This window comes from Garra rufa, chromosome 11 (assembly GCF_049309525.1).
Source record: "Garra rufa chromosome 11, GarRuf1.0, whole genome shotgun sequence".
NCBI lineage: Eukaryota > Metazoa > Chordata > Actinopteri > Cypriniformes > Cyprinidae > Garra > Garra rufa.
Window position 1 is genome coordinate 21,794,828 of NC_133371.1, and position 17,298 is coordinate 21,812,125.

The 17,298-nt window shown below is 39.2% G+C and overlaps 1 protein-coding gene across 1 annotated transcript; it reads left to right on the plus strand.

Moving 5' to 3' along the window:
* The first annotated feature begins 3,153 nt into the window (after nucleotides 1–3,153).
* On the plus strand, nucleotides 3,154–15,244 carry vmn2r1 (vomeronasal 2, receptor 1). Its single transcript, XM_073849939.1, has 6 exons — nucleotides 3,154–3,395; nucleotides 3,908–4,199; nucleotides 9,041–9,850; nucleotides 9,929–10,156; nucleotides 13,944–14,067; nucleotides 14,154–15,244. The coding sequence occupies exons 1-6, from the start codon at nucleotides 3,154–3,156 to the stop codon at nucleotides 15,242–15,244; spliced, it is 2,787 nt and encodes a 928-aa protein (XP_073706040.1).
* Nucleotides 15,245–17,298: the final 2,054 nt, after the last annotated feature.

Genomic DNA, 17,298 nt, shown 5'->3' on the forward strand with positions numbered 1-17,298 from the left:
AATAAAATTTATAAATAATTATTGCACACAAAAATATCAAAATGACAAATTAACACATTTCCTCCAAAACACTGTTTTGTCCTTGTCCACTAACATTAAAAGTATAGGATAAGTAATAAATAAAGTATGTATTAATTAATTAATTACTGTATTTTTGTATTTATTGTAAAAGTCTTTACTATCAATTGTATTGCTTAATAAATATATTAATTTCTTCCACAAAACAAAAATATTTGTACTGATCCCAAGCACAGAACAGTAGTGTATGTCAAAAATTCTTCAAGACACACAAATTAAATAAAAATAAATTCTCAATCAAAACAATTCCACTTACAAAAGTAGCTGTAAATAATTCAGTTCAGTTATATACTGTCACAAGGATGGTCGGAGACGAGCGGATCCATTTGCAGCATTTTATTTAGAACAGACAAACACACAGGGGCAGGCAGAAATCGTAGTCAAAAAACAGGCAGAATGGTCGGGGCGGGCAGCGAGAATCACACAAGAGAGGGAGTCCAGGAATCAAAAACACGGGAAGAAACGCTCAGAATTACGACCAAGAGGAACGATAAGACTTCGCAAAGTGGCTGTGTGTGTGAGAAGCTTAAATGCAGTCAGTGTGATGAGGAACAGATGTGTGCAGCAATCATTGCAGTGGGTCACGAGGAGCAGGTGCGAGCAGTGATTGGTGCAGTGGCTAGTGAGGGATGAAGTCCAAGATGTGTAGTGCAAGAGTTTGTGATCACAGGACGACTAAATTTGTGACAGAGCCCTCCCCCAAGGAGCGGCTTCCAGACGCTCTAACCACATAATGAAACCGGAGGGTGGTGGAGCGGAGACGGAAGAGGGGGAGGGGCAGGTCCATGTGGGGGTAATCGAGCTATGGACTGAGGCGGGACTGGCGGAGGGAGAAGCCATGGTGGAGCCCGAGGCGGAACCGGAGAGTCGATGGTCCTGGGCGACACCGAGGATCCGGAGGGCCAAGGCGGAACCCAAGGCTCTGGCGACCAAGGCGGAGATGGAGGTCCGGAGGTACACGGCGGAGCCGGAGCGACAGAGGACCGAGGCTGTGCCCGCGGGAGGGAGGAGGTCCACAGAGCCGGTAGGACGGAGCGACGAGGCGCAGCTGGAGGAGTAGAGTCCAGAGGCGAAGGTGGGGCGACAACCGACCAGGGCGGAGCCGGAGGGACGATGGAGCCCGGTGGAGCTGGTGGACCGACGGCCGACAGCGGAGACGAGGGAGCAGAGAGCCGGGATGGAGCTGCAGGGTCGGAGGGCCGAGGTGGAGTCCAGGATTCTGAGGCTGGAGGCGATGGTGAGGGATCCTCCAGCCAGGACACCGATGAAGACTGGCAGACCCCCGGCAAGTCCTCTGCGCCGAAGGTGGGTTGAAGGTGAGCCGAGGGACTGTCAGGAGGCAGAGGTGGTGAGACTGGGGCAGTAGGGAGGGTGGCTGGGAAATTAGACAGTCCATACATGGCCTCCGTGGCCAGAACAGGGCAGACAGGAATCTCAGGAAGGCTGGGCGGAACCAGCATGGGCTCTGGACGCCTGGATGGAACCAGCAGAGGTTCTGGAAGGCTGGGCGGAACCAGCGGAGGCTCTGGAAGGCTGGGCGGAACCAGCGGAGGCTCTGGAAGGCTGGGCGGAACCAGTGGAGATTCTGGGAGGAGCGGCACCAGCGGAGACTCTGGCAGGACGGGCGGCATCAGCGGAGACTCTGGGAGGACGGGCAGCACCAGCGGAGACTCTGGGAGGATGGCCATCTTGCGAACAGGCTCTGGAAGGGCAGCTATCTTGCGAACAGACTCTAGAAGGGTGTTTACCGTGGGAACATTGTTGTCTTCTTTGATTCCCACAGTAAAGGGTGACCCATGTTTTTATGCAGCAAACACAGAGTTGTAAATGTAAAAAGTTAAGGTGCCTTCTAAAAATCTAAACTAGTACAGTAATATTTATGTTTTAAATAAATATAATAAATTATATACTCAATTTATCCCTTAAATGCTTGAGGAACGCCATCAAAAGTAGCGTAAAGTAAAAAAAAAGTAAAAGTAGAGGTTTTTTTTTCACTTTAAATGTACTTGAGTAAGAGTAAAAGTACCTATCTTTAAATATACTCTAAAAGTACTAGTTACCCCAAAAATTTACTCAAGTAAATGTAACGAAGTAAATGTAATTCGTTACTACCCATCTCTGACTTTAAAATATAATTAAGGAGCACAACTGTTTCCAACACTGATAATAAATCAGCATCTTGATTTCTGAAGGGTAATTTGATACTGAAGACTGGAGTAATGATGCTGAAAATTCAGCTTTGCATCACAGGAATAAATTATATTTTAAAGTATATTTAAAATAGAAAAAACACTATTTTAAAAAGCAATAATATTTAACATTATTACTGTTTTGTCTGTATTTTAATCAAATAAATGCAGCCTTGATGAGCAGAAAAGACTTCTTTAAAAAACATTAAAAATCTTACTGATCCCAAACTTTGAATGGTAGTGTATGGTTAGAAAAGATTTATTTATAACACACACACACACACACACACACACACAAACACACACACACACACACACACACACACACACACACACACACACACATACACATACATATATACATATATATTAATCCTGTTCTTTTTAATGTTGTATTCATCAAAGAATCTTGAAAAAAGTTTTACATGTTCCAAAAAAAAGAAAAAAAGAAACCCACTATTTTAAATTGCAATAATATTTCACAATATTACTGTTTTTGTCAATCAAATAATGCAGCCTTGATGAGCAGAAAGGACTTCTTAAAAAAAAAAAAACTTACGAAAGTCAGTGTCTATCTGACACCTACTGGATCTACACTAAGCAGTGGTTCTAAACTTATTACTAAATAGGCATAGAATTTAATATGATGTAAAAAAAAAAAAAAAAAAAAAAAAAGTGCATTTTGTCACTTTTCCAACATTACCTTGAGCCCTGGTAATTTTCTGACCCTGATGTGAATCACACTGAAAGCAGCTTTGATCACTTGTCTTATGCAATCTTCAGAGATCCCAGGAGAGATCATGGGAACTCAGGTGTTAGTCTGTCGCACCTCTCCAAACACTTGCACATCAAAGCTGCTTGTCTTTTACATGTTCCTACTCTAAAAATGGATTTAACTGGATTTACCTCTAAACGACGCTTTTTGATGGTTTTATATATCGTTTCTTACCTTTACAAATCCACCGCTGCTGAGGGAAGCTGCAAACTCAAAGCCAAATTCAACCTGAGGGGTTATAAGGAAGTGGAGAAGAAGACGGTGGTTATTGGCGGGATGTTTCCCGTTCATCAGCGCCTAATTGATACTGACAGCAACACGACAATCGCTCCAGAATCCTCTGATTGTGAAGGGTAAGATGTTATATTTGATATATTGTGAATGGGCACTGAAGTTATTCTGACTATATTTTGTCGCAATAGTGTACTCATACAAAATGTGCATACTAAGTACATTCTTCCTTGTCGTTATTATAGAAAGTTATATAGTGAAAAGAGGCTTAATTGTAAACGCTTAATTTGTCTTAATTACAGAATTTACTGCGTCTTACATTTATGATCGCAAAGATTACTACAAAGTTGGTTATGCAAAATTAATCAAACTGTTGTCTAAGGAATAATCACAGCTTGTCCTCTCGAGAGACCTTTATGTTCCATAAACTTGTCAATGGAAAATAACCTTTTGTACAATTTATTGCCTACTTGGTTTATTGTGCTAATTAGACTGTCTGGAGACATCTAGTGTTGAGAGCTGGTATAACATGCAGCATCAACAAGATCATACAGTTTAACAAGATTAAATTGTACTATTTGTGAATTATTGCTGGGCAACTCCATTCAATTTTAACTTGTATATTCTCCCTCAGCTTTAACTTCCGTACTTTCCGCTGGGCTCAGACCATGCTGTTTGCCCTGAATGAGATCAACAACAACAATGAAATCTTACCCTTTACTGAGCTGGGTTACGTCATCTATGACTCCTGCTTCACCATTTCCAAAGCTGTAGAGGGAACGCTCACCTTCCTGACAGGCCAGGACGAGGCTGTGCCCAACTACCGTTGTGGGGATGGACCCCCTCTTTCTGCTTTGGTGGGGGCTGGAGGCTCTGATCTGTCCATAGCCACAGCCAGGATACTCGGCCTCTACTATTTCCCACAAGTACCTTTCAGCTACCACTGTTAGGGCAATGGCATGATACTCATTTATTGGTCTAGATCTTTTACTATTCTATTACTTGAAAAGAATGCCCTGACTTGAATATATTTTTGATTACAAAAATGTCACACATGGCGATACAGTTGTCCTGATAGCATTACAAAGAGAAAAGTCTCATTAAACAGGACATTTTTGGAAAAACAAAAAAAACACCAAACTCATTTAGTAGTTTGGTATAATTATTTGTTAAAAAATATTACTACTATTATTATTATTTATTTATTTTTTGTCATGTGGTGCAACAAACATGTATAAGCATGCAAACAAAACAGGAAATGATATTTTGGCAAAAAAAAAAAAAAAAATTTAGCAAGGATACAATGAATCGTTCTCTTGATTAAAGTATAATAAATAAGTATCAGTTTTCACAAAAATATTAAGCAGCACAACTGTTTGTAGCATTGATAATAATAAATGTTTCTTGAGCTCCAAATCAGCATATTAGAATGATCAACCCAATCTCACAGAAATCCATACATATTTTGCAAGGTGGCTAATTCATACAAATTCGTACGACCTGTGAAAAATTTTACATATTTTACAAAATGTACAAAATCATACAAATTAGCCACCATACAAATTGGTCGTGAGTGTTGGAATAATTTCTGAAGGCTTAAGGACTGGCTGCTGAATATTCATCACAGGAATACATTACATTCTAGAATATAATAAAATAGAAAACAGTTACTCTAATAATATTTCATAACATTACAGTTTTCACTGTATTATTGATTGTTTATTTTATAACATTAATGAAGCCTTTAAAAACATTACCACAAAACATTTGAATGGTAGTGTATATAAAAATAATGATTAAGATGCACACTTGTTATTGCTTTTTACTTGATGGCTATACCACATGACATTATTAGAACCATTAATTTCAAACTTTTCTTAGGTACATTTCTAAGAACTTTGAATGTTTTAAACTAGATTTTTACGATTTAGATTTGCCACTGTCTTGTGTATTTTTAGGGTTATTTTTTCACAACCTTTAATGATTATTTTAAAACTCCGGGTATTAAGACTTTTATGGTTTTTAACATAAATGATGTCTCTTACTGAAATATGTAGTAAAAATCCTCATAATTTTTAATCAAATTTTGGACTTATGGGGGGCACCATTTTTTTTCGAGGACACTGGCACTACCTGTTGCTATTTTTACCGTAACACAATTCAGAAAATACAAAAAAAAATGTTGCATTCTCTCACAAAACTTCTGTGTTTCCTTTGAGAAACTTTGCATTCCCTTGCAAAACTTTTAGTTCTCTCACAAAGATATTTGTGTTCCCTCTCAAAACTTCCATAATCTCTTGCAAACATAATGTGTTCTCTTGCTAAAACAATTGAGTTCGGACAAACATATACTGTATACTTTACAGCACTGGTCTCAAACTCAATTCCTGGAGGGCCACAGCTCTGCACAGTTTAGCTCCAACCCTAATCAAACCTGCTCCAGCTGATCAAGTTCTTCAGGATAACTAGAAACTTTCAAGCAGGTGTAAGTTGAAGTCAGTTGGAGCTAAACTCTGCAAACGTAATGTATCATAGAGTGTTATTTTATACTTGGACTCAAGTATGAAGAAATACAATCAGTGCTTAGTTCAAGGCACAGTTTTGGGAAATTCTAAAATGCATATTGTAAAACACTGGAGGACCATTACACACCTTATTAAAGGGGTCATCGGATGCAAAACTAACTTTTACATGTTGTTTGAACAACATGTAAAAGTTAGTTTTGCATCCGATGACCCCTTTAATACCAATGTGTGTTGGTAGTTTGTGTACACAACCACCCTACAATGATACCCAATCCACCCAGTAGTAACATCCCCTTTTTAAAATCAGCAAACCCCTGACGGTGATAGCACTGATTGTTTTTTTGGCATATCTCGGACTCAGCCTAGAGTCCGAGATATGCCAAAAAAACAATCGGTGCTATCAACTATTCCACAGAAAAACAAACAGTGTTCCAACCAATCACCGTCAGGGGGTTTGTGTTGTGGACTTTCGCTCCGCCTCCCTCACATCCCTGCACCAGTAGGAAAGTCCACAACACCAACCCCCTGACAGTGATTGGTTGGAACACTGTCTGTTTTTCTGTGGAAAGGTTGGTAGCACCGATTGTTTTTTTGGCATATCTCGGACCCTAGGCTGACCAGAGAGACGCGTTTTTTTTTACAGTCGATTTATAGGGCAGGCAGCGAGCGGATCGCGAAGAAAGGTCAGCTGAATTTGACACTTTATGTTTCAGGCTTGAAGTCGCTGATACAACCTTTAAATGGCTATTTTGCTTTACAGTAATATTATTAGTAAGGTTAATAATTTTAAAATTGTTATTAGTATTATTGATTTTGGGACTTCAATATCACTGTTTTAGTACATTACGAGTTTTAGAATGTCCCAAAACTGTGCCTTCAATATACATGACTGTATTTCTTCATATCTGAGTCCATGTTTAAAATAAAACTATGAACAGCTACATTGTGAACATACGTAACTGAATGGAATAAGAAACACTAGATGCCATCCTGGCTGTATGTGAACATGCCAAAGCTTGTCATAATGCCGCTGCCACTGAAGGAGTTTCTCGGTGTGGATTTCACTTAATATCCCGGGGGCGTTTAGACTCCTTGTAGGGAAAATCGATGGTACAGCATTTGGTTTATGGCTATGCTTATATTCATTGCCATCATTTCAGTATTTTATTTTCCAATTTGTGTTGCGGTAAAAAGGGCAGACTTAGTGGTTTGGGGGCCCTTAGCAAATCCAGGTATGGGGCCCCAATACAATAACTATGTGCTCTTTTATGCCTAACCCTTATTTTGCTTGCTCGCTGTCATAGTTCACAACCTGTAATTAGTCAACCTGATGCTGTTCTGAAGCCATATTAAGCTACCTTTTTTTATTCGGATCAGAAAAGAAGAATTAAAAAATGCGTGCACTTGTGCATTTAATAAATTGTAAACTTTTTCTGTCTTTTTACAAACATGAAATTATTCCATGCAACTGATTCCATATTCCAAGTGTTCTAAAGGCATACGGTACACTGTAAAAAATTTGCTGTAGTTCTGCAGCTGGTTGCCAGTAACTTACTGTAGATTTTTAATTTATGTTATTTACTGGCAACAGTTTGTTCAAAGTTAAATGAACATTAAACATTAACAAGTCTTTGTCTTTACAGAATAAAACTATAAAATAACAACCTACTGCAAAGCATTCTGGGAACCAGAAACCTTCATCAACCTTTTTCTGTTTTTTTCCTTCAGATTTTGGTTCCCAGAATGCTTTGCATGAGGCTGTTATTTTAGTTTTATTCTGTAAAGATAAAGACTTGTTAATGTTCAATGTTCAATTAACTTTGAACAAACTGTTGCCAGTAAATAGCATAAATTAAAATCTACAGTAAGTTACTGGCAACCAGCTGCCAGTAATACTGTAATTTCTACAGATTTTGTTTACAGTGTAGGGTTTGCAGAAAAAAAAAGCGAAAATCATTATCTGAAAATCTCCAGGCAATGAATTTGTGTATTTATACGCAACAGTTCGCGCCTGCGCGCTTAGGAAAAGCACACAAGAGAGTCATTTTGAAGCATCAAGACAAATAAAATTATGACTTGAAATGCAATGTTTTCTTTACTGAGGTGAATATCTCTGTTCTGAGACATTTAGACATTAATATACAGAATGAGTGCAAAGAGCGCTCCCTCATATAATCACTAAAAGCTGTCACTTACTTTCACTTTCGATCTCACAACGTTCTGTTAATAAGCTCTCTACAATGCACAATGAATCTCTTATTTACATCATATCTACACTTTGTTAGAGAGGATTCCTGAACTTGCAGAACTCTGCAAACTCAGCATTTTGAGCGGTGAGTGGATTCTAACTTAAACACTTCTGGTCATTGCGTTTAAGAAATTAATTGGCTGCACTATTATATGCTTCAAATATGTTTCTGCCCTATCAGATGGGGCCCCCTGATTCCCTGGGGCCCTAAGCGGCCTCTTACCTCGCGAATTGGTTAAGTCCACCCCTGGCGATAAAACAGGTAGCGGCAGTAGCTGTCCCAAGTGCGGTCTCTGTGGCTCCCTCTGACCGTCGCCAGCGGGAACTCTCACCGGAGTTCTAACACTTCATTTCCCAGCATCCCCGTACCTGCCGCGCTCACTTCCGGTTCCGGGTCCCCGGGTCACTTCCTTTCGGCGGCGTTTCCCTCGCGAAGTTTTGTTAGTCATGCTATCAATCCTGAGCGTTATTTTCTCAGACTGCCTACCTGTTGCCAACCGGACTGTTTATCGTGTGTGTGAACATTTGCCGCCTGCCTATTACCGACCCCCGCTTGTTGTACGGATTACCCCTTTTGATCGCCGCCGGCCCCGACCTATTGCCTGGACTCTGATTAACCCTTTCGGTCTGTCTTCACCACGCCAGTCTGCCGTTGTCGACCATTGTTTGTTTACATTGCCATTGTCAATAAAGCTGTTGCATATGGATCCAACGTCTCCGGATCAGTCCATGACCTCGTTACAGTAGCTCAACCATTTCATGTAATCGAAATAATGGCGCCCTCATAGTCAAACATATGTATAAGACTATGTGGATTTTTTAAATAGCGTAAATCTTTCATTGGTTCTTTCAGGAGACGTCATTTATATTATATTAAGCCAAACAAGTCTTAATCATCTTACATTTAATAATATCAGAAATTCATCAACAAATATGTCCTTGAACATTTAAACAGATTTTTTTTTAAACTTAATTTGTTTTTCCACTCCTCTAGATGAGTTATGCATCCTCATGCTCAGTTCTTGAAAGCAGGTTTCAGTACCCCACCTTCCTCCGCACCATCCCCAGCGATGAGCACCAGTCTGTCGCCATGGCAAAACTAGTGCTTCATTTTGGCTGGACCTGGGTGGGTACCATCGCAGCCGAGGACGATTACGGGAAATACGGCATCAAGAGGTTCAAGGAGGTGGTGGAGGAGGCAGGAGTTTGCATATCCTTCTCCGAAACCCTCCCCAAGATCTGGAACCCAGAGGCCATCGAGCGCATCGTGCAGACAGTGCTGGATTCCACGGCTAAGATCATCGTGGTGTTCTCCTCTGACGTGGATCTGAGCCCCCTAGTGGGGGAACTGCTGCGTAACAACGTCACCAACCGCACATGGATCGCCAGTGAGGCCTGGGTCACATCAGCCGCCATCTCCCGTTACCCCGACATACTGTCTGTCCTGGGAGGTACAATAGGGTTTGCGGTCAAGCGTGCAGAAATACCTGGCCTGAAAGAGCATCTGCTGAGGGTTAGTCCATATAATGACACTCTGACAGAAGAGTTTTGGGGAATAGTCTTCAACTGTACAATGAATTATAAGCAGATTATGAGAGGCATGAAGAGATGCACCGGAGAAGAGATGCTACAGACGTTAAATAATACTTTCACGGACGTGTCGCAGTTAAGGATTACATATAATGTGTATAAAGCTGTATATGCTGTGGCATATGCCCTACATAACCTAGAGGAATGTAAAGATGGAAGTGGCCCATTTGAAAATGGCACATGCGCTGACATTACCAAATTTGAGCCTTGGCAGGTACAAGACACATTGACAGTGATTATTTTTTTCCAGTTTTGTTGTCTCTTTTTTAACTACAGTGTGCTTTCCTCTTAGCTGATGTACTACCTGAAAAATCTCAGATTTACTGTTCCTCACACCGGAGAGGAGATATACTTCAATAATGGTGACGTAGACGGCTTTTATGAAATCTTAAATTGGCAGAGTGATTCAGAAGGAGAGATTACATATAAGCAAATTGGTTACTACAACAGCACAGCACCCCCTGAGGACAAGTTGATCATCAATAATGGCTCCATCATATGGAACAATGATATTCTGGAGGTGAGGAATGTAATGTGTATAATTTACTGTGATCATAAAATACGGCATACTGTATAATAACAATAAGGCCATCAGTCGATTAAAATATTTATTAAAGGGTTACATTTTGACATTAATCACTTACCCCCATGCTGTTCCAAAACCGGGAGGTTTGTAAATGTACCATTGACTGCCAAGTAAATAATACTGTCAAGGCCCATTTTGGGTTGGAATAGTATTTTCTTTAAATAAGATGTTTGAGACGATATGTTGTTAAAACAACATAATTATCATGTTAAAACAACACATTTTTTTCTTATAATAATGGTATATTATGTTATAAAAACAATGTTTTTCTTGCTATAGAAGATAGTTACATTATGTGAGTGAGCTAAAGATATCATTTGTGATGAGTAAATAATAAATTCTTATAATCAAGACTAAATGTTCAGGCCCACGCATGTGAAACAAAAATGAAAGCATTAGTTTTTTTTACCCACAAACAAAAAAATATGAAGAATTCAGTTTATCAAACAAAACTAAATAACAATAATAATAGTAATAATAAAATCATGCGACAAAGCATTTGTCATTTCTTTTTGTTCGTATTTCGATTTGGTGTTGAATTACACTTGAGTCATTCAAATAAAGAAATACTCCAAGGCCAGAGTGCAATTTTTGGATAGAATTAGGCTGTACACAGATTGGAGATTAAGCCTAATAAACATGCTGCTACAATAAAAACAATAACATTAAACTATGTTTAAAACTACTACCAAGTGAACAAAAGACGCATACAGATCCATATCCAAATCTTTATTGAACAGAGACGTGGTCACAACAGGCAAAGATCAACAATGGCAGACAAGGTTGGACAGGGCTTGACAAACGAGTAATCCTAGGGCAAGCGTGTTTTTTTGATCGACGAACAATATCCAGAGGGCAAGGCAAACGGGTAATCCACAGACAGGCACAAATCCAGGCAAGGAGCAGACAGAGTCCAAACAACAAAATGAAGGATAAATCCAAGACAGGCAGTAAACTTCAAGGCAGGCAGAGAGCAGACAAAACGAGGCAGACAGGGAAGGATTAAGACACAAATGACTTAAGCAAGGAACAAGACTAGACTAGAGCCAGGAACTATGAACTGGAAACTAGAACAAGGGATTGGCTTCTTATAGTAGCTATCACTAGGAGAAAGTGATAAAAGCTAAACAATAGGAACTGACTCCGTAAAGTAGCTATTACTATGAGAGTGACAAAAGCTAGACAATACTCAACCCTAAATAATGGTTAGGGCGTCAAATATATAGTGAGTGTGATTGACTGCAGGTGAGTGTAATCCGTGCAATAAACCATTGGAAGTGTAGTCCAGGGTGACGTGTAACAGCCTGTGTAGTGTGTGAGTCAGTATAATGAGAGGGGGCGACATCTGGTGGGGAGCGGACGAAAGGCCACAGACAGGATTCGTGACAAAACAGTGAATTTCTATTATCCCTCCTACAGAAAATTCAGCATCTTGCAGATCCTTGTTAATCTCAGGACTGTGGTGACAGCAGTGCGGACAATCGCTCGTTCACATAATATAACTATAGGTTTTCTATAGCCCAATGGAAAAACGTATTATTTTTATGACATAATATGTTGTTATTACAAGAAAAATATGTTGTTTTAACAAGTTAAAGCATGCCGTTAATGCAGGGTTTTTGCAGGTCCTTAAAAATCTTACATTTTGTTATATCAAATAAAAGGCCAAAAAAATCAGTGGTACAAAAAGTCTTAATTATGATTTAAGAGGTCTTAAATTTGGAAACGGAAAGACAAAAATTGATGGTTTAATGTGACGATTAAATTTAAAAAGGTTATGATATCATTGAATTAATATATAAGCACAGCACTGTTTCAAAGTCAGGTGCTGCGCTGCTTTGTGTACAGTCGTTACCCATTATATTTCTGACATTCCGAAAGTGCCACCTGCTGGCAGTGACTTAACTTTCAATAAGCCCCTCTGTTTTTTATGTTCAGACCAATGTGAAAATCAACCCATGTTTTTACGCTGCAAATGTGAACTGGTGGATTTACAAGAAGATAATGCATTACAAAAATCTCAATAATTAAGACAGTAAAATATATTTATGTTATTTAATTAATGTAAAAAATGATTGATAGTAATTGTTTAAATCGCTAGGATGCATTTCTCAATACTTAGGTCACTTTTTCAAAACTCACACAGTGAGCACAACATCAGTCTATGTGGGCTAAACTGTGGATCAATTATCATTGCTATGAACTTTATGAACTAACCAAGCAAATTTGCACGTTTACATACTGTTTTCAAAACTGTTAAAGTTCAAAACCTAGCACAGCATAAAAATGATTAAGACATAAATTAGTAACATTTAGTAACATTTATAGAGTAATATATTATATAAAAATATTCAGAATGTAAAAAAATCAAATACTATCAAAGCAGTTGCATGTACCTATACATCTTTTACAAGTGTTACAGTTTTTGTAAAGAAATTTGACAAAAGAAAACATTGCATAATGCTACCTGAGTGATAAAGTGTGTTTGTTTAGTAAAAACTGTTGAGTTATGTAAGAATTAGTTGATTTGAGGCATTAATGAACTGATTTGGTAATATTAGTGTATTTTGAATGTGAAATGAACTGCTGTGTCAAGTTGAAAGATGGTTAGGAGAACTGTCTGAAGAGTTTTGAAAAAGTGACTTTCGTATTGAGAAATGTGTAATCCTAGCGATTGTAAAAAAAACTGTAATGTAATAATTGATACTTTTGATGCATAATTTTTCTTAAAAATGGTTTAAAGACTGAAATTTTAAGAGTTGTTAGTAAGTTTTAAGTAAATTTAAAGTTAATCTCTATGTCTGTGACAAATATTTACAGTAAGGGAAAAAAATAATTTATCCCCTTCTGATTTTGTATGTTTGCCCACTGACAAAGAAATTATCAGTCTATAAGTTTATTTGAACAGTAAAAGACAGAATAACAACAAAAATATCCAGAAAAACGCATTTCAAAAAAGTTATAAATTGATTTGCATTTTAATGAGTGAAATAAGTAAAACATGACTTGGTGGCAAAACTCTTGTTGGCAATCACAAAGGTTAGACGTTTCTTGTAGTTGGCCACCAGGTTTGCACACATCTCAGGAGGGATTTTATCCCACTCCTCTTTGCAGATCCTCTCCAAGTCATTAAAGTTTGGAGACTGACGTTCTGCAACTTGAACCTTTAGCTCCCTCCACAGATTTTCTATGACATTAAAGTCTAGGCCACTCCAGGACATTAATGTGCTGCTTCTTGAGCCACTCCTATGTTGCCTTGGCCATGTGTTTTGGGTCATGCTGGAATACCCATCCAAGACCCATTTTCAATGGTTCTCACCCAAGATTTGATGGTACATGGCCCGGTCCATTGTACCTTTGATGCAGTGCAGTTGTCCTGTCTCCTTAACAGAAAAACACCCCCAAAATATAATGTTTCCACTTCATGTTTGACGGTGAGGATGGTGTTCTTGGGGTCATAGGCAGCATTCCTCCTCCTACAAACATAGCGAGTCGAGTTGATGGCAAAGACAAAGCATTTAATATTTTATGTTTAATATATGTAAGATATATTTGATTAATATTTAAAATCTATCAATTACTATATATATATATATTTATATTTAATAAAATAAGACCATTCTGATATAATCTACCGGTTGAAGTTTGTCTGTCATTATTGCGTGTGACTCCTATAAAATAAAAACTGAAAAGTTTCTCTGTTGTACTGATTGCGTTACAGATACCCAGATCTGTGTGCAGTGAACGATGCCAGCCCGGCACCAGGATGGGCATCCGGCAGGGAGAACCAGTCTGCTGCTTTGACTGCATCCCTTGCGCAGATGGCGAGATCTCTAACACAACAGGTCAATGGAAATTTTTTTTTTTTTTTTAATTGCCTACTTTTAACTGACCATTTAGTCAATTTTAACAACTCATACACTTCCAACAGATGCACGAGGCTGTATCCAATGCGATGAAGACTACTGGTCCAATGCCAATCACGATGAGTGTGTGCCAAAGACCATTGAATTCCTGGACTTTGCTGAACCTCTTGGGATCACGCTGATCGCCATTGCTGCTTTTGGGGCTTTAGCAACTATAGTAGTTGCGATTATCTTACTGATGCACCTTAACACACCTTTGGTGAATGCCAACGATGCACTGCTTAGCTTCTCCCTGCTACTGGGTTTAGTGATAACCTTTCTCTGCTCAATTGTGTTCCTTGGTGAGCCTCAGATGTGGTCTTGCATGACTAGCCAGGTGGCTTTGGCCGTAGGCTTTGCTCTGGTCCTCTCCTCACTAATGGGCAAATCTGCTCTGCTAATGCTTAGAGCCAGAGCTGTAAAAGCCGTCAAAAATGCTCTCAAAGCAGCCAAAGCGGCAGCGGTGGCATCTGAGCAGAGTCCTGACACTGCCGTTATCGCCCCAGCTATTCCTCAGAAGAATGATATAGACCCCATACATCCCAGGCACCAGAGGGCGATAATGATAGTATGCACACTGATCCAAGCGGTGGGCTGCACCGTGTGGCTGATTCTGATGCCGCCACACCCCGTAAAGAACACGGCCGCCCAGAACATTAAGATTATCCTGGAGTGCGACCCTGGAAACATCATCTTCATCTGCTCCATCTTTGCCTATGACATTCTTTTGGCAGTGCTGGCTTTCGCTTTTGCTTTTGTGGCACGAAAGTTAGAAGACCACTTCAACGAGGGCAAGAGCGTGACCTTCGGCATGCTTGTGTTTTTCATCGTTTGGATTTCCTTTGTGCCCGCCTACCTGAGCACACGAGGGAAATTCATGGTGGCTGTGCAAATTTTCGCCATCTTGGCTTCCAGCTTTGGCCTGCTTGCATGTGTCTTCATCCCCAAGTGCTATGTGCTGCTTATCAAACCAGAGAGAAACAAAGAGGAGCTGTTGATTCCCCGAGCCAAATCACGTGATGTAGCTGCAGCTGGAAGCTCTGCATCGCTTGCCACCACCAGCAGCTCTGCTAACGCTAATGGAACCACTGTATCCACTGTGTCACTAGATGACTGAAGCCAGTCCCCAAAACCTATCTACTGTGTCACTGTGAATGTAGAAGTCTTATTATATAGGATTTGCCATATTTTCAGGATCTTTAAGATCTAAATCCAGATCTAAAACACAGTAGGAATAACAGTAAAGGGCTTTAAGGGGGTCGTATCTTAATTTAATTTTTTTTTCTTTTCCTGATGATGTGTTCTTAAAAAAAAGAAATTAATTTATAATTGTTGATTATAATTGTCGTTTTATTTTACCAATAGCAGAGTGTTTTTCCCTTGTTTTTCCCTTACATTTAAAACTTGCATGTAAATTCTTTGCTTAAAATAAGGTACAGTGCCTTGGGAAAGTATTCATATCCCTTATTTTTTCATATGTTGCTGCCTTATGTTAAACTGCTTTAAATTGCTTTTTTCCCACATCAATCTATACTCCATGCACTATAAAGACAAAGCAAAACAGAATTGTTGCAACTTCATAGATGTATTAAAAATAAAAAAAATGAAAGTAGTACATTGCATAAGTATTCATACCCTTAACTCAGTACTTCGCTGAAGCACCTTTACAGCCTCAAGTATTTTTGGGTATGATGCAACAAGATTTGCGCATCAACATTTGGCAATTATCTGCCATTCTTTGCCTCACCTCTTTACTTCTCAAGCTCTGTCAGTTTGATGGGGACTGGCAGACATTTTCAGGTCTTTGCCAGAAATGTTTGATTAGGTTCAAGCCTATGCTTTGGCTGGGCCACTCAAGTACATTCAGATGAGTTGTCTATAAGCTACTCTTGCTGTGTGTGTAGGGTCATTGTCATTTTGGAAGGTGAACTTTCTCCCCAGTCTGAGGTTCTGGATGCTTTGGACTGGGTTTTCATTAAGGCTATCTCAATATTTTGGTTCATTGAGCTTTTTTTTCTACTCTGACAAGTCCCTCAGTCCCTGCCACTGAAAAACAACCCCACAGCATGAGGCTGCTACCAGCACACTTTACTTTTTGGGATGGTACTCTGCAGGTGATGTGGACCAGGACCAGTGCCTGGTTTCTCTCAAACATGGTGTCATCGAGGTTCATCAGACCAGAGAACCTTGTTTCTCACAGTCTAAGGGCCCTTTAGATGCTTTTTTGCTAATTCCAAGTGTGTTTTCATGTGTCTTCACTGAGGAGAGGATTGAGTCTTGCCACACCAGCATAAAGCCCAGATCGGTGGAGTGTTGCAGTGATGTTTGTCCTTCTGGAAGTTTCTCACATCTGCATGTATGATCATTGAGCTCAACTAGAATGACCATCAGGTTCTTGGTCACCCCTCTAGCCAAAGCCCTTATCCATCAAATGCTTAGTTTGGCCAGGAGGCCAGCTCTAGGAAGAGCCATGTTGTTTCAAATTTCTTCCATTAAGGGTAACATAGACTACATGCTTCTGTGAACCTTCAGTGCAGTATATTTTTTTCCTGAAGTCTTCCCTAGATGTGTGGCCTGATGCAATCCTGTCTCTGAGCTGTACAGGCAGTTTTTTTTTTTTTTTTTTACCTCAGGGCTTGGTTTTACTCTGATGTGCATTTTCAGATGTTAGACCTTTCATTAATATGTTTGTGCCTTTCCAAATCATACCCATTCAATTGAATTTGCCACAGGTTAACTTCACTCAAAGTGTAGTAACATCTACAAGCAATATTAATGCACCTGAGCTAAATTTCAACTGTCCCAGATAAGGGTATCAATACTTTTGCAATGGAATCATTTAAGTTTTTTTTTTTATATATATATAAATTTGCAAAGATGTTAAAAAAAAAAAAACTTTTTTTTTTTTTTTTGCTTTGCCATTATGGTGTACGGAGTGTAGATTGATGTGGTAAAAAAATATTCAAAGCAGTTTAACATAAGGCAGCAACGTAACAAAATGTGAAAAAAAATGAAGGGGTATGAATACTTTTGCAAGGCACTGTATATCTTTTAATATCTAAATCCGGTTTTGCTGACAAGTGCAAAATAATTGTTAACTGTTGCATTCCAGTGTATTCATCTGACATCAGAACACTGGGAAGGTTCATTTTTGGAGCTAAAAAATCCAAA